Below are 22,007 nucleotides of genomic sequence, written 5' to 3' on the forward strand. Positions count from 1 at the left end.
AATGGCCAAACCCTAGCTTAATGTTTCCTACAAGCTACTTGATATGAGTTCCATTAAGGTGTTGTTGAAATATGTAACTAGGTTCAGTCTTCATAATGACACATGTAATCATGTTTTTATGTATCTAATGTAATGAGAAAAAAAGAGGAATTTATCTTATAGGTCAAGCTCCCATTGAGAGCTTCTAGGGCTTACGAGTCATTGTCATGTATGAAAGACCCATTTGGGGCATGTTACATATTGTAAAGAAATTTCTTTGAGTCAATGTTAGAGTCGAAAGACTCTCCAAGACCTTGTACAAGTGCTACAAAGAAGTCGGCTTTAAAAAGGAGCAATTAACCTACACAAGATGACATGTGGGCCTAGGATGATGTCAAGTCAGCCTTATTGCATGGGTATGAAGACTCTATAAAGGAGGATTTGGCCTCACTTGAGGCATCATTCATTCAAGTATCCACAACAAGAAGAGAAGTGTGAATTATACGGGAAGATAGCCTCTTGAGTAGTGAAGAGAAGGAGAAGAAGATCGAAGTCTTCTAGCACTGTTTTTGGGTCTCCACTCACACGTGTGATTGCAGCTAGTGTAGAAATTTCACCTGTAGAACAAACTGATATATGCAATGTCCTAAAGCTAATACTTGTTCTACTTCTACAAAACATTAAGCGGAAGCATAATCGAATTCATGAGCAACATCAAGTAGAAACATGCATAACTGATCAAGAGAAATCAATCACACATAACACATAATATATCACTGGGGAAAGCACCAACATACAAATCCTCTTCACTGTATTATCAATCAAGTGGAAATCCTCTTCAACATACAAAAAGGATCAGCTCAATAGCTATCCTGCTCTCTCTGTACTTTGATGATTTTCAATCAGAAGATGAAAATCATGGACTACTTAGGCCTCAATATATAGGCCACAAGTCCTCCAATCTCCTATAATAGATCCTTCTCCATGCAAGGAATACTTACTAGAAATATCCAAGCATCTGATAGTACACTGTCCCACATCTGATCTCAACTGGATCTCTGACAGAACTGACATGTAACAGTTATCCATGAGTGAATTCTTAGTTATCTAAAATAATAGTTGTCACATGCATGCAAGCATTAACAAACTATATTTTATTATTTTAACAAGTTGTTAAAATAATCTAACTAGACTTGACTAATTAGAACTAAGTCAATTGATTCTCTCATTATAGAACTCATACTTATTCCCTCAATTAGTGGAGGAAATTAAGAATAAATTCCTCAATCAATGGGACAACTCATGTGCATGCTCACAAAGACTTCAAATTCGAATTTCCTTAACTAATTAACTCAACTGAATTAATTAATTAATATTTTCAACTGCTGTTAAGACCAAAAATAATTTTACTTCCTATAGATAGACTAGGGACTGCTATAAATAGGAAGGGACCCAGAAATGCTATTTTTCGAACTTTCTATTTTTAGAAGTTTCACCTCTCACCCAATGTGGCCAATGACCTCACTGGCCAAACTGCTATTTTTAGACATGCTATTTTTAGCAAGTTTATTTTTGGCACATTCTAAATTTAGCATTTCTTGTTGCACACTTTTCAATAGCTAGTGTTTCTGCAGTAGGGTTTCGATAGACCTTGAAGTAGTTATGACATAGCCCAACAAAGGAGTATTTGTGCTAGCTGAGTTCACAAAAGAAAGGGTCCAAGTCAAGCAATGGAGAGAAGCCTCACATTCGGCCCCAAACAACTCTCACGTAGGGTAATATATGTGATTATAGTTAGGCTTGAAATAAGAGGCCAAAATTGAAGAGAGTTGAAAATTAGTGGTGTAGCAGTCAATTTGACCAATGTTGATTTCAGGGGAAAAAAGCAATTCAAGGGAAGTAGTGTGACTTGGTCTTGGAGGAGTCTTTGGTCAAGGGTCTAGGTCTTGGAATTTGTCAATTGAATATTCTATAAGAAGAAGAATTCTGTGGGTTTTCCTCTCAAGCTTAATCAATCTAAAGAAGAGAATACAATATCAATCAAGCTAAAGAAGAACCTAATTAAGAAAAGTAAAAAGTCTTCACAATCAGTTTATCATTGTAAGAGAAGTAATACTTACGCTACTGCGCTAGATTTCTCAACATGGTATCAGAGCTAAGGTAACAAGTCAAGGAAGGGCAGCTCAATAAAGGACATTCAAGGACCGAAGTTCTAGAATATTATCAATGTTGAAAATTGTGTAACTAGGTTTGTTCTTCATAAGTATGAAATGTATTCTTGTAAATTCTAAAATGAAAATAAATTATTATTATTGGAGCATGGATTTCATGCTCAAGTTCTTTTATCTTATAGTTCAATCAGCCATTGAGTGCTTCTAGGGTTTGTCCTTGGTCTAAGAGTCATTGTCATATATTGATGACCCTATGGGCACATTGTATCTTGTAAAGAAAAAAATGTTTTTGTCTTTGAAGTGTCAAAATGCCCTCCAAGATCAAGTCGGCCTACATGAAGAGCCATGTCTACCCTTGAAGAGGCCTATATATAGAGAGTAACTCATCCTCCATTGTGATCAATTACAAAACTCTCATTCTATGCAAAGAAGACGACAAGAAGAGGTCGAAGAAGGACGAAGAACAGGTCGAAGGAAGTCGAAGTGCTTGGGCTAGTTCTCTCTCCCATGTGCAAGTCGAAGCTAGGGTTTTTCTGCACAAGGGTCATCTCTGGTTCAATCTTGGAAGAAGGAGAAGAAAGAAGTCAAGCGAAGGTCACTTAGGGTATATCTCTAGCCCTAAGTCTCAAGGAAAGGCAAGCAAAGGGAAGAAGAGGCCATACGAAGAAGATCAAAGTCTTCAAGAGGGGTAGCATCAGTTGTTGGGAGACAGAATTTCAGATCTGCAATAGGAGGTCGAAGTTCTTGCAGTAGGAGGCCGAGTTGATCTTGATCTTGGAGGGTATTGTCTGAGTCACTAGGTCATGGTATTCGTCAATTGAAGGATCGATAAGAAGAGAAAAAATTTAAGGGTTTTCCCCTCAAAAGGAGGGGTTTTGGCCCATGGCTTGAAGCCTATATACTTTGTCAATGTTCTTATTGTTTGGGTAGTTGTTTGATGTATTTCACACTAACTTAATAAGGATCAAAGCTAACAAGGTAAAAGGTAACATAAACAGTTATCAAGTTAAAGAGAATCAACACATTCATTGCCCTATTGAATTCTCAACAATCAAGGGCATCAAATCATCAAGAAGATCCTCTCATCTCCAAGACCTTTCAAAAACAAGGATCACATCATCATCTTGAAGGAAGTATCAAAACCCTAGTTCACTCAAAGAAGAATTCCACATTTGAAATATTCTTGGGAAGCTCACTCAATCATCACCTCGAAAAAGGAGACCACAAAGACCCTACTTCTACTCATATTTAGCAAATCTACAATTTGAAGCATCTTGAAGTTTACTCATCCAAGGGAAGCAAGATCAAAGGCGTTGTCATGATCATCAAGGATTCAAGGTGATCTCTCTCCTTAAGTCAAAGATCACTTTTGAAGGAAGACATCTTCCACTATCAATATCAACATCTAAATCAAGAAAGAAACAAGTTGAATATATAATCATCAAGGAGTATCTTCTCAAGTATGTATCTTTATGTCCACATCAGAATCTATCAAAATGTCTTTTTGCAAAGAGAGCAACAAGTTGGTTGGGTCATCAAACTTTCTTGCATGGAAGAAGAGCACTGATTTGATCCTCGTAAAAAATGAAGTTATGGAACATGTTAAGGGCTCAATCACTAAACCTCCAAAAGAAGCTCAAGCACTTGCAAAATACGTGAAAGGGGAAGTAAAGGCTCAAAGGATTCTTATAGAATCCATAAAATATCCCCTCATACCTTCTGTATCAAAGTCAGGGAACATCAAAAGAAATATATGACAAGTTGGTAGAATTGTTCTCTGTGAGTATCACCGGAGAAGTGATCTAATTAAAATAATAACTCTACAAAATGAAGATATTAGAAGAAGGAATAACCTCATACTTTATAAGGGTGTTAGAAATTAAAGACCAACTACAAGAGTTGGGAGAAATAATGCCTGATAAGGAAATGACCACCATAGTGCTCAATGCACTTCTAGAGGAATGGGGCAACTTCACATCCAACATCTATGGGAAGAAGTAAGCTACTCCATTCAATGAACTATGGTCATTGTGCAAAATTGAAGAAACCAGGCCAAAGGCAAAAAGTGATGTAGGATCAAACAAGAAAACTAAAGCATTTGCTGCCATGGAAAAGAGAAAAGGAAAGTTTGGGAAATTTGGTCCTTAGAAAAGAAAGAAGAATATGGCAAAGGTTCAATGCTATGGTTGTCAAGAATATGGGCACTACAATAGAGACTGTCCCAAGATCAGGAAGGACAACAACAAAAGAGGAAGGGAAGAAGCCCATATCACCGAAGAAGTGGAAGATGCTGAGAAGAAGAAGTCAAAGAAGGGAGAAGTAAAAGATGTCTACTATGATTGAGATAATCTTCTTCACCAGGTCCTTTTCAGTTTTTGGAAAATATAACTAGCATGGTTAGAAGCATGGTAAGATGCATCATTTCAGGAAATGGCATCATGAAACATGATGGAAGCAAGAGCTCATGACATCAAAAGAAGCTTGAAAGATAACCGAAGTAGAAGACTATGGCAGTCATCATTAGAAGGAAGTAGCTCTTGGTAACCTCATTAGGAGCATAAGTAGTACTTATGGGTAGAAGGAAGTCATCTAGTATCAAGCTCATCATACATCATTGGAAAGGAGCATTTGCAGGATGAGGATAATCAAGATCCTCTGCTGGAATCTTCATTAGAAGGTTCATCTCTTGATAGAAGCAAGTGGCTTGCTGAGAATTCCACCTTGAATGGGATTCATTATTTGAAAGAATGATGATATGATGACAAAGGAATGTAGCATGTCAAAATGATTGAAGTGCTTTCGATCAAGGGAAATAAGCCATTGAAGTTTGTCTAAATGATCAAAAGAAGAAAAGAGGTATGTATGGATATGTTTAATAAAGTAGGTCATGTCATCATATAGTTGCAGGTAGCATGAATGGATACTCTATCTCATGAGTATATTCAAAGGAAGGGGTTCTCTTCTAAAGATCCATGAAGGCATGGTTCACATATTGACTAGATGAAATCAACATAATATGTCCTCATATGGAGTATGAGGTGGTTGACAAAAAATGAAGGAACTAATGGCTAGAAGTTCTTGGGAAGTAATCTGTGAAGAAAGAAAGAAGAAATCATGAAAGATGCAACTACAAGAAGTCAACATCTGACGACTAGAAGAATTAATCTTGACATCTCCATAGAGAAGAGGATCGTGATAAGGTCTGTAAAGAAAGGAGACCCTTGACATATTAAGTCTTGGAGATGTGTTTATAAATGTGCAGGATGTTGCACGCAAGCTAGATGTCATGATGAAAGGCCATCACAAAAGGTAACTGTGATTTGATGTTCATTTTTTTATTTTGAATAACATCTGGATGGGTTGATACAGGGCTACCGAAAGAGGGTTGTAGATGTCACCTACAACTAGCACTCATGTGGTTGGATGAAAGATCCTAAAGGAAGCATGACTTAAAAGAGGTAGTAGTATGAAGAGAAACCAAATGTGGACCAAAGGATCACTTTCTGACAGAGAGAGGGATGACATGACCGATTTGGCTTGTGAAGGAAAGTGATGGATGACTGATGCCTTACGAAGAAGTCCCAAAAGATGAAGGCTCCACAAAGAAGATAAACTCATGACATCAAAAGAGGGAGCCCTACAAGCAACTGATTGTCCCATTATATCCACCTAGAGCAGAAAGCTGATGGAAGCAAGTCCTTGGTTAAGAGGAAGCTTGGTCAAGTCCTTGGTTAAGCGGGAGCTTGGGTACATTCCTTTTATAGGATTGGGTACATTCCTTCATAGGAATGGGTAGATCCTCCCTAGTTGAAAGCAAGAGATAGACATATCATTCTTGTCTTCACTTGGGAAAAAGAATGGAGGATTGGGTAAACATCCAGCATCCAATACTCTATGAGGATGTGGTAGGGCATCCAAGATAAGAGTAGTTGTAAAGGACCAATATTCTTTGAGGACTGGGAATCCAAGAGAAGAACAATCCTAGAAGGACACACCCTATGAACACCCGGGTGGGGTATGTTCCTTGAGAGACAATGATGAAGGTGTCTATAAATCATTGGTCTCACCATCATTGTGCTTTGATCTCGTGGAGAGATAGAGTTGTTAGTCAAGGCCTTGCTATATGACAATGCTGGCTGATCTCTCACCATCATTGTGCTTTGATCTCGTGGAGAGATAGAGTTGTTAGTCAAGGCCTTGCTATATGACAATGCTGGTTGATATGATGCTAAACAGATGGGTTACCAGTCCAACTCTTCTTATGAGAATTCTACAGATTGAAAATGTCCAAATACGTTGTATGGATTATGAATACCTCCTTCGTTAAGAGTGAGTGTTGAAATAAGTAACTAGGTTTGGTCTTCATAATGACACATGCAATCATGATTTTATGTGTTTAATGTAATGAGAAAAATAATTTTGTTATTGTTTTCTTGAGGCACGGGTTTCATGCTCAGGAGGAATTTATCTTATAGATCAAGCTCCATTGAGAGCTTCTAGGGCTTATGAGTCATTGTCATGTATGAAAGACCCATTTGGGGCATGTTACATATTGTAAAGAAATTTATTTGAGTCAATGTTAGAGTCAAAAGACCCTCCAACACCTTGTCCAAGTGCTACAAAGAAGTCGGCTTTTAGAAGGAGCAATCAGCCTACACATGATGACATGTCGGCCTAGGATGTTGTCAAGTTGGCGTTATTGCATGGGTATGAAGACTCTATAAAGGAGGAGTCAGCCTCGCTTGAGACATCATTCATTCAAGTAACCACAGCAAGAAGAGAAATGCAAATTATAAGGGAAGATAGCCTCTTGAGCAACAAAGAGAAGGAGACGAAGATCAAAGTCTTATAGCACTGTTTTTGGGTCTCTCCACTCACACATGTGACTGCATCTAGGGTTTATGCAGTAGGGTTTCAACAGATCTTGAAGTAGCCGTGACATAGCCCAACAAAGGAGTATTCTTGCTAGCCGAGTTCACAAAAGGAAGTGTCCAAGTCAAGCGAAGGAGAGAAGCCTCACTTTCTGCCCCAAACAACTCTCACATAGGGTATCTTTGTGATTACATTCAGGCCAAAAATTGCAGGCCTGAAATAAGAGGCCAGAATTGAAGAGAAGCCGAAAATCAGTGGTGTAGCAGTCAATTTGACTAGCGTTGAATTGAAGGGAAGAAAAGCAATTCAAGGGAAGTAGTGTGACTTGGTCGTGGAGGAGTCTTTGGTCAAGGATCTAGTTCTTGGAATTTGTCAATTGAAGATTCTATAAGAAGAATGCTGTGGGTTTTCCTTTCAAGCTTGGAGAGGGTTTGGCCCTGGCTGAACACCTACATCTTGTGTCCTTTGTCTCGTCGTTCTTTATGTTTTGGTAGTTGTTTGATGAAGAGAACACAATATTAATCAAGCTAAAGGAAAACCTAATTAAGAAAAGTAAAAAGTCTTCACAAGCAGTTATCATTATGAGAGAAATCATACTTACACTACTGACCTAGATTTCTCAATAGGTGTAACCCCACATCTTCCTGAGAAGTATGCAGAATGATTTCCCAAGTTCAATGGGACTGATGCAATCATGGTTGAGAAACGTATGGATGAGTTTTACTGGTGTGTTTGTGGAAAGATGATTCTAGAGGAAGATATGATTATGATGTTGTTTATCCTCTCCTTGGAAGGAAATGTTGGGTATTGGTATCTAGACTTGCTCACAGTGGGACTTAAAGATTGGAATAAACTCCATGAAGCATTTAACTAAAGATGGACCACTGTTAAGGATGACATGCAACTCGTAGCCAAGTTCCAAGAAGCTAAGAAGACTGACAATGAGAATGTCAAGGACTTCACATAAAGGTTTGACAAGTTGCTCAGAGAAGTGCCATTGCTATACAAACCTACTGACAAGACCATCCTTGCATTCTACATTGATGCTTTCATTGGACACAGATCTTATGCCTTGAAGGACAAGGATCCTCAGAGACTTGACCAAGCCAAGGCCTTTGCTGACCATTGAAGGCAATCTGACTACATCCAAGATTGATTTGCTCTCATATCCTTGAGCCAATGTGGAGGTCAAATGTAAACCATCTGCCCAAGTTGATCCCACTTTGCATGCCTTTGCCCAAACATTTTACAAGATTACTAATGAGTTGATGCAGGGGCAAATGGCTATGATAAATAAATTGACAATTTTGGATAGTGAAAGAGGATCTTGTCAAAACTATACTCCTAAGTTTCAATTCAATAACGAAGGGGCCGCTAAAAGGAATCCTAATAATGGTGAGAATACCACACAACAAGCTATGTCTAACACCCTTGCCCTTACCAACATGATTAATCAATAAGGTTTTCCTTGGTGTCAGATGTGTAATGAATTACAGAGTGAAGAAGGGTGCCCTTGTAATCAAGTTGAAGTGGAAGATAGCCCAGAACATTTGAACTTGATCAATGACTCTGGTCCTTTCACTATGTTGTTTAATGATACTTCACCCCTTTCCAAACAATAGCATGGAGTATTAATCAAAGAACACGATAAAGAGTGTGATGAGCATATGAATGCTGTTGAAGCCAGGGATGCGTTTAAAAGGTTTCGTTATACCAAAAAGAACAATGAGCAAAGCTGCCATGAAGCAAGTGGTAGTGCTGGTCCCCAAAAAATGTGATTAAGGCACCTCTTCCCTTTGGTAAGAATATTCCCAAGTCTACTTGCTCTGATGCCAATAATGGGGTATCACTAGATGTAGATTTGGGAGGTGTTCTCACTAAGGTGAATGTGCCTGTCTCAATCTTGGAGCTAGCAAAGATCAAACCTCAGAGGGTTCAAATTAGGAAAATCTTCAACCTAGATAAGGAGCCTGAGGACCCTCTTGTGATAGTACAAAAGATGCACTATGATCGGAAGAATGGAGGGTATGCACCTTTTCTGTTATCTCTAGTAATTAATGACTTGATGTTGCACAATTGTATGCTTGACTCCAGAACCTCTTCCAATGTCACGCCTTTAAGAGTCATGAATCAATTGGAGCTGCAAATTACTAGACCTTACAGAAATGTGTGGCTTTGATTCAAGTCCATTGCTGTGCATGGTTTAATCAAAGATGTTAAGGTTGCTCTGGCTGCTAATAGAGACATAGCTGTACTAATGGATATAGTAGTCATTAAAGTTCCTGATGCTCAGGGCTGCCAGTGTTGGTGGGCATTTGCAGATGGACCTGTTCTCTGCTCCCGCACCCACAACTGATGAAAAAACATTTATCTTATATCACAAACCACATATGGCTGAGCATGTTGAACATATCATTGAACAAAATCACAATAATAGCTGGGATCCTGTACAACCAATATATGTAGAGTCTCTTGATAATTAGTTGGGGCCCCATCCTGGCCTATCATGAACAAGCCCCTTCTGATGCTCGTATGATCACTTATTAGTGTCTCTTATTGCTTTTATGACTCTTTTGACTTTGTCTTAGCTTTGCGTATATATGATTGCAGGTGTTTTTGCTTAAGCCAACCACGTTTTAAAGTTTTCGTTAGCTTTTGTTTGTTCTATGGAGTTTGTGTTTGCAGCCTGCTTGTTTTTGTATTAAAGCTCTATATAAAATATTTATATTAATTGTCAAAGGAAGCTTTAATTAAGAAATAAGACAACTTCTGCCTATGTGGTAGGTGGTCTGAAAGTTTCAGTCTACATTGACTCTAATCCCACTGATGAGTCAATGGTTAAATGGGGGGTTTGTGGCTTGACATATCTTATGTCAACTGAATTAGTAATGGGTCATGTGGGGACCATCATCTCGAACTGTGGCAGCATTGAACACTGATTTTTAGAGTGCATTTAAAGGAGCATGTAATGTACACAATAGGCATTATGATGTGAGGTTGTGGATAGCGGATTGGTGGATTTCTAACAGGCTGACTTCTGCTATCATAACCTTCAGTAGTAGTTCAGTAGCACAACTCAAAGGTGGACTGCAGGCATATTTTACGACACTTTCGGTTTCGATGGTGGTGATGAGTTTGAATTATAATATTCATTAAATAAGGTGACTTAAGTGATTGATTAAGTCGCATGTCCTTTTTGATAACTTTTGCGGTAGATAACTTTCTAGTGACTGCATAATTTAATACCCTTTTCGCAACAGTTATTGAAATTCATCGAACATTGTTTTCAAGCCAGCTTTGCTTACCTCGTCAGCTGGAATTTATACTTCAATATATTGCCCTTTCATGTTATCATACATATACTAATAATTGTCTTATTTTTCCAGTTGCTATTACATGGGGTTCCACAGAATGTCGTTCAAGAAGATGTTGAGCGATTTTTCTCTGGATATAATATCGATAGTTCTAATATACGAATGTTTGTGAGGTATGCTAGTTTTTCTAGGAGGAAACCACAATAATTAATTTGTGTGGTTTGTTTTCAGTCATCTGATAAGAATGAGATATTTGATGCAGGCAGGGATTGGATCAGCCAGTTAAACTTGCTCTAGTTAATTTTCGGTCGCAAAGGGATGCAATGCATGCTCTACGCGAGAAAAATAGGAGCATTTGTCTTAATAGTCCTATCACGTTGAGGCTGCTACAATGATGAAAATGATTTGGTGGTCCTAAATAACACGAGCTTTAGTGATGGTTATATTTGGAATGGATTACTATGTGCAGGCATGCAATGCGTTGGATCTGATTTTGATCTTTGCATTGAAATATTCAGCAATGTCTTTTAAGAACATTCTGGGGACTTGTTTTAGGTCCCAAGTCTCAACCTGTGATCAGTTATGGGAAGGCCTAAGTCTCAACCTGTGATCTGTTATGGAAGGTTTGTAGAGCCAATTTTGGAAACCAGCTTTTATGTTTGAGTCGTAAAAGCAAAGCTAAATTAATTTGGGAGTTATCATTAATAATTTGGATGGAAGAATTCAGAGGTGAAAAGCTTTCAAAGGATCTGATTGCCCTCTGTGTTCCATCTCCTTGTATGTTTTGTATGACTAATTACTGAATTCTTTATTGAAATTGCAATTATGTTCACGGCCAAGGCAACTTCACATCAGAAAGCATTTAAGTAGCATTTATTCTCTGCATGCATTTTGCGTAGTTGTCTATGTTTAGGTTCAAGGATTGAACATATGTTAAAGTTTCAAGTAGATGGTTGAGGGATTCTATTTCTGACTGCGGGGATATACATATAGATTTAAGCAAATTCCATTATTTAATAAAAAGTTGCAATTGTACCCAAGTAAATTTGTCTTGTTTTTTTAGTTATATTGGCGGCTAAGGAAACGTTCCAATTAAATGCAGCTTTCATAGGACATGTTTTTGCTGAACTTATGGGAATTAAGTGTGGTCATCTAAGTTTCACCAATACGCAACCTTTACATGTCTTTGAAACGGAACGCTGGGAAATTTGGTCCCTCCCCCAAATAACATTATCTTGTTTTATATATATATATAAAACAACAACATTATCTTGCAAGAAAATTATATATATATATATATATATATATTATTTTCATAAATGATTACATGATGCAAAATCTTTGTATTTGGGTGGTCTTGATTAATGCTATTCACATATTCTTGTACACGATAATTCATTCAAAATCCTTGAAAACTGCTGAGGTTAATTTTTGAATAGGATATAATATACCACGTTGTACGCATGAAGATTGACAAGGTTGGAACCACTCAAATATCTTTAAACAATATGTAATTACCAGTAATTACTAATGATTATGAAGGTTACAAATTCCTTGGGACTTTATTTCTGGTCTTTTTTGGGTTTATAAAAGGCTGTTGGTGGGTCCCATGCCTCTCTGCTTGGTGGGCGCACAAGCTTCCAAATAAGTACTTGAAACACCATTGGAAATTATTGAATCACCTTGAAACATCATTGGTTGTCCCATATGACATATCTTGATTTGGAGACACTATAATATGGCCAACATTTGGTTCTAAGGCATTTTGTACATATTTTTGTCTTTATGGGAATTTGGAAATATTGTATGGTATGAACAACATTGTTGTTTCCAAAGTGTTTTTTATTTGTTTTAGTGTTTTTAGCCGTTTTAGGTATTAATACATTGCCTAAGTAGATGTTTCTCATAGGTGGTCATATATACCATGGAATAATATTGCATGCTCTAATTTGGATTACCCTTTAGTCTCTTAGGTACTTAGACCTATTATTTATAATGTTATTGTGATGGTATGTGGAAATCCCCTATAGTTATATGGCAAGTGGAATCTTAGTTTTCTTAATTCTTGTTCAAGATGAAGAAATTACATTGCGAGTTATGGTCAATTTGCAGTATGTTAACATTTGTTTCTACTTTTTGGCATTGCACTTTTGATACTACTTGATACTTATTTCATATGTTGATGAACATTTATCTATAATCCCTCATACCAACTTTATCATTTTCAATTTCAAAAGGTGTGCCGGGAATGTACCAAAAGTGGGAATATTCGAAAAGGTGTGTCAAAAGCATATTAAAAGAGGGAATATATACATGCACAAAGAAGAGGTTGTACTTTTCTTAAATAATGATATAGAAAGGGGTCACAATTGGTCAAGGGTATTACAATGAAATATGGAAAATATCTTCAACCAAAATAAGTTATGAGGAGCTATGTGCATTTAAAAAATACGACAAATAAAATTATATCTTGTGTCGTTTATAATTTCTATAATAATATCATAAATTTTTATATAATTTTTATAAATTATAATTGAGATTACTCTAAAACCATTGCACCCCTTCCTTCCCCTCATTGACTGCTTAAACAAGCACTAGGCCATTCTTTCAAAGTGGTAGGTGAGGAGGGCACCACCTCCCTCCCTTCCTTTTTAGTAAACCATAATCCAAATGAGGAGGTGGGGGGTGTGGGGTGGTGTGTTGGAGCATGATGACCCCCGCCAACAACACCAAAAGGAAAAATGAAAAACCTTGTCCTTCATTTTGAGGCACCAGTGGTGCCTTATTGCAATGGGAGGGGTGGGAGGTGACACCTTCCCAATTTGCTACTCCATTAAGTTGAGAATAGGGGAAGGGTGGCAAGGGCAATCTCGGGAACTAAAATCATATGAAATTGAAAAATAAGGGATAAAAAATAAGAAATAATGAGAATAAAAAAAGGAAAAAACCCAATTGGAGGGGAAACAAGTTTTTAATTTTAAGAAATAAAATTGTAGTTTTTAAGCTAAAAACTTTAAAAATAAATAAAAAGAAAAAATTAAGAAAAAGCTCACTTGTTCACCCTCTTTTTTAAGTTAGAAGAATACAACTTGAAAAATAAATGAATAAAACAAGATGAGAAAAAGCAAATCTTAATTATTTTAGGTGGGCAATGCAGTTCTTATGATCACCATCCCGCTTCTCTCCCTTTCCCCCACAACCCATCGGTTGCACTCATCACTTAAAGGAGTGATAGTCCATTCTGCAAGTGATTTGGGGAGGGTGCCATCTCCCACCCACCCCTTTGCAACAAGTCACCACCAAAATGAGAGTATGGCTGAAAACAAAATTTACAATAAATGCAAATCATACTTTACAAAATGCCATGACAGAGTCGCCAAGTTGAGTTTGCTTTTCGAGCCTTCACATTTGCTAGATGTGCTTAGCTCTACATCCAACAAAGTCTTTAAAATTGTAAGGAGCAAAGGTGTTGTTGAGCTTTATTCTCCACATTGATGCAAAAATGTTATCACTCAAATTGTATGTTAGAATGGTAAGAACTCTAACACACATTGTACAATCCAACTGAGACATTGAAAGGTCACCCATCCTCACCTCAATGACACACCTTTGCACTTTAGGCCAATTCTCCTTTGGCTCAAGGGGGACTTTCCTAAAGAATCTCTAACGCTAAGCAATAAGGAATAAGGTGATATCAAAAATAGCCCCAACAATCAAAAGAGAATAAAATACTAGTAATGGAGGAACATGTAGATCAGTGCCAAATTTTGAGGATTATGGAGTCAAGAGAAAATAAATGACGAGAGGATATACAAAACAACACTCCTTTTATCAATTGCTTAGAACAACGTATTGGGGAAGACACTAGCATTTACAGGGAAAGTGACGTTTGACTTTGGAAGAAAGGAATTTGACTTAGTTTCACACGGCTAGGCAGAATGGACTCGCTAGGATTGCTAGTCTTGCTGGTTGGGATGGCTGGTTCAAGCTTTCCGCTCTACGAGAATAGGGGGTTGACAATTACGTGCTACTCTTAGGCAAGGTTCCAGGTCTGTCTCAGGCATTAGTACAAAGGCGTATAATTACTCTCCCTATAGGCCAACCTTGAAGTATTTCATCCCCGCTATTGAAGGGTTATCTCTTATACAAATGGATAGCCAGATAGGTGAAGATAAATAGAGATTTGTGGAAGAGAAGCAACTCCTAATACCTGATTGAAAGGCAAAGAGTGGGAGCTGATTCACCAGCGTGCACCTGGGGCTTTATCTACATCTACAAACTCCACTAGGCGCTTAGCAACCTTTTCAACTACTCGATCTGGTCCTGCTCCTGGAACATATGGCTCTGAATACCAATCACGCTCACGAGCATCTTAATTACCACCATGAGCATCCCACTTTTCATATCCATAAACCGCCTTAGCTCCTAGCGTTCGTTCCAAGCTGTTGACAAACCCATGAATCTCGTTACTTCTACTCTACAATATGATAATATGATACTAATTTATCCGCCCCTGCATACCCACTAGTTCATTCCGCCTCTGATTCCGGTTCAATAACAACTGCTTTGAAGCTTTCTTAAGTGGTTTCATTGATAGGTAATCTACCCAATTAGGGAATATGTATAGCCAAAAATCCACTAAAGAGGATCCCTTAATAGGATTTTCCTCATTACAAGGATTGACTATGGCATGAAATATATCGAAGTTTTTATTAAGGGAACCCCCTCGAGGGTCTACGTAGCAAAGAGGTTTAACGTTCACTACACATCAACAAAGGAGACATAAAGACCTTTGCCTTTGCCTTTGACATCCCCAAGCACATGACAATGTTGCCCCTCGATGGACCAATCTCACTAAACCATGTGGTGTTCTTGAATCACATACAAATTAAGCCCTGGAAAATACTACCGAAGTAACCATTTAAGGATTAGCCTATTTGTTGGAGCTTACACCACAGAATAAACACTCAACCCCAATAGAGACCAAGAAATATTTTCAATAAACCCCAAGGAGAGGCCCCCCTATCCAACCATGATTATAAATGAGGAAGTTCTTCCTTTATATATTGGAGGTAAGGAGTGAACTTTACATTAAAATAATATTATTTGCGGAATTTCCTTAGATCTGCACAAAAAGGCAGATCGATCGATTGAACGAGGGAAGAAATATTCGATAACATATTATTCCTTGAAAATGATCACTGATGCTGCCTTGATTCATGTTTGAATTAGTTGTGTTATAGGTCATTTTGTTGCATTTGGTCAATAGGCCTTCAAACAGGATTAATTCACATCTTTCAACATATTGTCATCATCCCTACACAAAGCCATAAGCATGAATTTGCTGAATCCTTGAGTTTCTACTCTTAATTGCTGAATTCCCAAGCTTTTAAGGCCTAGCGCACCCTGACCCTTTAGGGACTAGCGTTGACTACCAAGTTAACCCTCTCTGCACCTGCGCTGATCACCAACATGTTGCTTAGTGTTGGGGATGCGCTGATTCTAGAAATTCAAGAAAATTTAAAGTAATCCTAAAGCTTCCTCTTCCAGAAGCTTCTTGAGGTTGTTTCAACCATTTACCTTGTATAAACATTCAAATCCTATCTAATTTCACCTTGGAGAAATCACCATCTTATCGCTTGAGCTCATCCTCCCATCACTTTTGGATCTCAAGCCTAGATTGGTAAATAGATAAGAATTCATGAACTACCTCTCACATCTATATATTTACAACCATCCATGGGTAAGGGGCTGGCTTTTGGAGATTGATTCTACCCTCGTGTTGTTGCTTTGAGAGTCATTATTCCATGCATTAGGGTGACATAGAGACACACTTTGTGGAAAGGAAAGGACAAGTCAACTTGGGGAGCCCTTCTATTAATACAAAGAGTCCACTGTTTTCTTATATATGCTGTTATGATTTCATATATTTCAATACCATGTTGATCTATTGAATGAAGTGACTGGATTATGCTACATAGACGTCGTAGATCGTTGGCTTGTATTGTTTGATTGTGTAGGTTTTAATTATATAGATCGAAGCTAGGATTAGAGCATAGAAGCTAAGGAAGGAGCGAAGCTTGCGACAGATTCTAGGTAGGCCTCATCCCATCATTCAATTACTTTATAAGAAACATTGTTCCATTTTTTTTCTGTTGTTCTAGGTTAGTCCACTAGGCCTAGGGAAAACACTTTTGTTTGCAGTCGTAGATTCCATATAAAAAATTGGCGACCATATTGAAGATCGATTCAATCCCTTGGTGGTTTTTTCTTGCCCTTAGTGTCTATTTTTCCTCTTGTTTTCATCTTTATAGTTTCACTCGATCCTGATCAAACATAGGAATATCAACGATTGAGATCCTGTTACATTTTTGTGCTAGAACTTGAGATTCCTTAATCAACGCACACCCGAGTCTAGAGATAGTGCGTTGTAGTGCACGTGAACCTTCCTCGCACCTGCGTTGCATTGCACCCCAACCCTCTTTGTGCCTGTGTTTCAGAGCACTAGTGCCCCTTAAGCACCTGCGTTGACCCCTGTTTCATGCAAAAATTTGCCTTCTTTTGGTTTACTCTCTATATATCTTTCTTCTAGCTGCTCTTGTGTCCCTCAATGTGTTAGTGTTTCTCAGAAGCCTCGATATGGTTTTCTTGTGGTTTTTAGATTTTCCTTTGTTCTTGTCATTAGGTCATTAGCAAACATATTTGTTTAGTCATTGAGTGCTTGAAAGAATTGGTGTTCTAGTCATTTTTCTAAAAAGTTTGCTTTTATCAATGGTTAAACATACATCTTAGTTTTCTTTCATTTTGAAAATTAAGAGGAAATTGAAAAGAGAAATCTCTTTGCATTTACATCTAGGGTTTTGTCAGTAAAATTGAATTGAATAGTTTCATTTTAGGGAATAATACTTAGTTATTGTTTGCTGCATATTCTTTGTCTCTTCCCCCCTTTAGATAGATTCTCATTGAAATCAAAAGTTTCCATTTCTTCATGCTAATTTGCATTTTAGGATATTGAGGTGAAATTCACGGTGAGCCATGAAATTGAAACTTAATCAAAGATAAACTTTAAAATCTTTTGAATCAACTTAAGGAGCATTTGTAACATTAACACAAACATTTAGAGGTCTAGGTTAGAGATGTGTTCCAACGTTGTTAAATGTAGGAGCTGTCGTTGTTTGCCATCGTTGTATCTCGTTCCACAGACATACATGTATCAGATCATACTCGATGTACCTTTGGGTATATTGGATGGCGATCCACGCATGAAAAATATATGGGAACGCTCTCATCGAACAGTTATGCATTAGACAACACTGCTACAGACTGCACTTCCACATAGATTATATTTCGGAATTATACCATAGGTTGCAATCCTCGTGATAGGTAATTGAGTCAGCCGCTTGGTATACTGTGATACACCAAATACAACATTCGGGGAGATTTCTTGCATGTACGTTAAGTCCTTGGTTAGCCAAGGTGTATATTGCAGTTCATGGTTGCTTGGTAAACCTTTATGCCTAGTATTACCCTCTTTTTGATTTAATTTTTATGTTAATTAAAATTTATTAATCCAACATGGAAAAACGCACCCGTCATCTCCATCATTTCCGTAGAATGAAAAATAAGCCTCCTCTTCCAGCAGAGGCTACTCCTAGCCATCGTGAGAAGCATAAGAAGATGCAAACTACTAGATCAGGAACTACTTTTGGTCCTTCCCTTGAACCTGATCTACCAAAATCATCCTTCCTTTTGAGTATTGAGCCTAAGATTACTTCATCATTCGCTGGTGAATCTGATACAGTTGAAATTGAAGCACATGAGACTTTGTTGCCTGAGGTCATTGAACCTGATTTTATTGAGTCAGAGACCTTATTACCTGAGGTTATTCAACCCGGGGTACCTCAACCATCTTCATTTGTTACTTTAGGACTTTCCTCTTCTCTTCCTCTGTCTATGACACAACCACAAACCATATATCTTGGACCCGATGGTGAACCCCTTCCACTTGGTCTTGTGAGTATCGAAGAGATCCCACAGGAAGAACCTTGTCCCTCTACTCCTATTCATTGGAGTGGACTTCATTTTTATTAGACTCATCCTCTTCCTCCTCTTCAAACTCCAACACAAACTCCTTTACTTGATTCTTCTCGCTCACCCGTGAGTTTCTCGTGGCAATCTTCTTTGGGATTGTTAACCATGACTGAATCCGCTATGGTTTCCCAGCCTGTGTCCACCACCATGGCCGAGACAACTAGTGTTGCTTCCTCATCCATGTTTATGATATCACGAGAGGCACATCTGTATGGTGGCCTGTCCGCCCCCCCGGTTATCAGTCATTATCTGGTACCTTCTATGGTGCGACATCCAATCCATGGACCTCTCCCTTGTTACCTATTTATGGAATTCCATCTGGCACTTCGTTAATGAGCACTATACAACCTGCTCCTCCTCCTCCACCTACATCTACAATTGAACAACAGGTTGACCCTTATGCTAGTGGGCTTGGTTACCTTCAAAAGCCAAACTCTCCTAATGTTGGGTACACTCCGCAAGGGGGGAAATTTCCTTTATCATCCCCTCCTCCTTTAGCAGGGGGGCAACTTGTTGTTGGTATACCTCAAATTGGCGCTCAACCTTATCTAAATCCTCCATATCTTGGAATGACTGATAATGTTTGGCAACCTACTTTTCCTATACAGCCTAGTCTGATCGTGGATCCAATTTTGAATTCTCAACCTATGTCGTCCACATCTCAATCCCTACTTATCAATCTGTACCTCTACAAGCTCAAATTCATGTAATCCAAAATTTACAGGCTATAACTATGACTCAATCTATTCAGTTGGTATCTAGTACCCCTAGGTTCCACTTGCTCACCCTTTACAAGGTACCTTACAATCTCAATTGCTTGGACAAGGTGTCCCTCAAATTCTGATAGGACAAATTGTTCATAGTATGGCATAACCTTCACCGAATCCACCTTATGTTGGGATGATGCAAAATCCCATGGGGCAACAGTATCAACTCTATCAAGGTATTCCTCAAGTGCCCTATCAAGGCTGTGAACACCAGAAAATCATACACCTGCTAGTACAATCCATAAGGCATTAAAAGTGTCCCGCAGAATGCATAGGTGGACATTTTTCTAGTTGAATACATTATGACGTTTAAAAAAAATCAAGTTTCTCCTAAAGTCCAAAGTTTATAAAGGAAAAGCAATTAAGGTTGTGCGTATATTTCTTCGATAAACGCGGGCACGACATAACCTCCCAAAGCCGCGTGGTAGCAGAAGAGGATGACTCTATGATCCGGGACCACTTTACACACTTGGGGCCAACTCTCTGACATGAGATTGGTCCAGTACAGTCAAATTCGAGTCACCTTGGAGATATGCAACCCTCAATGGAATCCTCTTGTCCTACTCATGTGTCTTTATCATACATGTACCAAGAGCGGAAGAAGGATTAAAAAACTCTATATAAACAGGCCATGGGAGAACCAAAGCATGAAACATTGTTATGCTGGCCAAATTTCTGTTTGAGCAAACCACCATTGCATTGTTGAAGCCAAGGAAGTGAATAGCACTAGCATGTTGGCCAAATTGCTTCTAAGCAACCCAACATCTTAATGAGAGAAAAAGAACCCACCATTGGAGTCTTCACATTTCTTTGAGAGAGAGGATAAATTTGCAAAGAGATTGAAGAAAGAAACCCCCTTGCTAAGGATTTTTGAGCCCCATAGCTCAAAGAATTCTCTTCGAGTGTCTGTGATTTAAATTTTATTCAACCTCTACCACCATCAATCAATAAAGGGAGATTTTTCCATATATTATTGATGTGTTTGCTCCATTTGAACATTGTTTTGTTTATGCACCTCTTTGTTTAGTTCATGTTCATGTATGCATTGTTTCCACTACTTACAATGTTTTGTTTATTTAAGTATGTCCACTAACAACACCAATTTTCACTGTGATCTTTTGTAGGGAACAATCTACTTCTAAAGGGGTGTCTTTTGGTACACTTGTGCTCCAAAAACACTACAACAAGAATGATGACCATACTGATCTCTTTTCATTAATCTAAAGATTGTTTTTGTAGGACCTCCTCTATTCACAAATATTGTACAAGGAATTCTTCACCTCCTTGGATTTTTTATAGACCCCTAGGATCTGTTCTGAGTCTGCAGAAGTAAAAATTTTTCCCGATCTTTCTCGCCCGCACACATTTTCCTCTGACAGACGTGAGCATGCACCTGTTTTTGCAAAAATTGCGAGTTCGCGTCTACGTCTGAAAAAACTGTGCGGTAAACAAAGAGTAAGAAAAACCTTGTATTGTTCAATTTTCTTAGGTGATTGGCAACCTTTAGTGAATTGCCTTCACTTCTATATTCAATATTTTCTGTTTTAATATTTTTGGTTGATTGATGAACCATAATTCGTCCAAGAATTAAAGGTTTTTTTTTTTTTTTTGTAAAATACCCACATAACATATTTAAGGAGAAAAGTAAGTGGCCAAAATCCACATATGTTTTCAAATTATTTTGCTTAAAATTTTTTCAAATCACATAACTTAATTAGTAAAGCAAGTGACCCATTTTGCACGAATATTTCTACTAACCAAAGCACTTTTTTGGGACTAGGAGAAAATGTTACTAGAGAAAGTAAGTAATCTCTGCTTCCCTTGTATCTCTTACACGAAACTGGGATTGCATATGAAAAATTTTGCGAAAACATTTGAGTTTCCATCTCCCTCATTAAACTCCACATAGTTTAATAAGAAAAAAGTAAGTGGCCCATAATCCACAAACACAATTCTTTTTTCCACGCAAGGAACAATCAACACTTAGAGTAATTAGAAGGATATTGAAAAAGATCATCGCATATCCACATCTTATCACACTTTGTAGGTTCATTTGCAACAATCACTAAGCCTTCATACACTTTTTGCTCAAGAAAGCCTCCCGTTTTTTGGAGCTTTGGGTACTTGGTATATTTTGGCTTACAAAATCACTCCATAAGTGAAGTAAGACTCAAAAATTGTTAATCTAGGTTGTCATTGATGTCAATATGGAATTCTTGGGATGAAAAATATTCTTGTGATGCATGTTGGTATCATCCTAAGACCCTTTTTCCTTCCCAGTTTCACATCATTTATCCATACATTTTCATCATTTATCCCTCAAAATCCTTGAATATTGATTATTAATTGTTCTATAGTTATTAAATTGCATAAGAATTAATTTAGGGGTTTTATGTTCCAGAATTAGAGGTTTTTGATGACTTGACTACAGGAAGTACCCACAACCTGTAATGAGTTTACCGTTTGACATGTGGCGCAACAGATGAGCGAGAACGAAAAGCATGGGCGAAAAGTGGAATGTCCAAGGATGGACAAACACCTATCTTCCATCCAAATTGAGCCTCCTTTGCATGCGGTCAACTTCAGTGAAAGCAGGGTACTCTGGCGCATAAAGGCAGCAACAACATTGTTCTATTTTCATTTTGATTTTTGTTCTTTTTGAAACTTATGGTATGGAAACATTTTTCAAAAAGCTATGTAAAAACGCGGCAACAACACTATGTACATTCACTGCATCGATGACATGGCTGTATGTATGCATGTGTAAATACAGTTAGTTTAATGTTTTGAAGGTTAATTAATCAGTTGTTAAA

At 37.9% G+C, this 22,007-nt stretch overlaps 1 protein-coding gene across 2 annotated transcripts in view; it reads left to right on the forward strand.

Annotated features, from left to right (window-relative positions):
• LOC149212137 (uncharacterized) overlaps positions 1 to 11,175 on the forward strand; it is a 162,304-nt gene extending 151,129 nt beyond the window's left edge. For both annotated transcript variants that reach the window (XM_089391730.1, XM_089391729.1), the window contains 2 exons: positions 10,409 to 10,509; positions 10,599 to 11,175. In XM_089391730.1, coding sequence (XP_089247856.1) covers positions 10,409 to 10,509; positions 10,599 to 10,731 — 234 coding nt within the window. In that variant the 3' untranslated portion in view covers positions 10,732 to 11,175. The remainder of the gene's footprint in view (positions 1 to 10,408; positions 10,510 to 10,598) is intronic.
• The last annotated feature ends 10,832 nt before the right edge of the window (positions 11,176 to 22,007 follow it).

This window comes from Pinus tabuliformis, chromosome 1_1 (assembly GCF_031772625.1).
Source record: "Pinus tabuliformis cultivar Carrire ecotype Pingquan chromosome 1_1, CPIR1, whole genome shotgun sequence".
NCBI classification, from domain to species: domain Eukaryota; kingdom Viridiplantae; phylum Streptophyta; class Pinopsida; order Pinales; family Pinaceae; genus Pinus; species Pinus tabuliformis.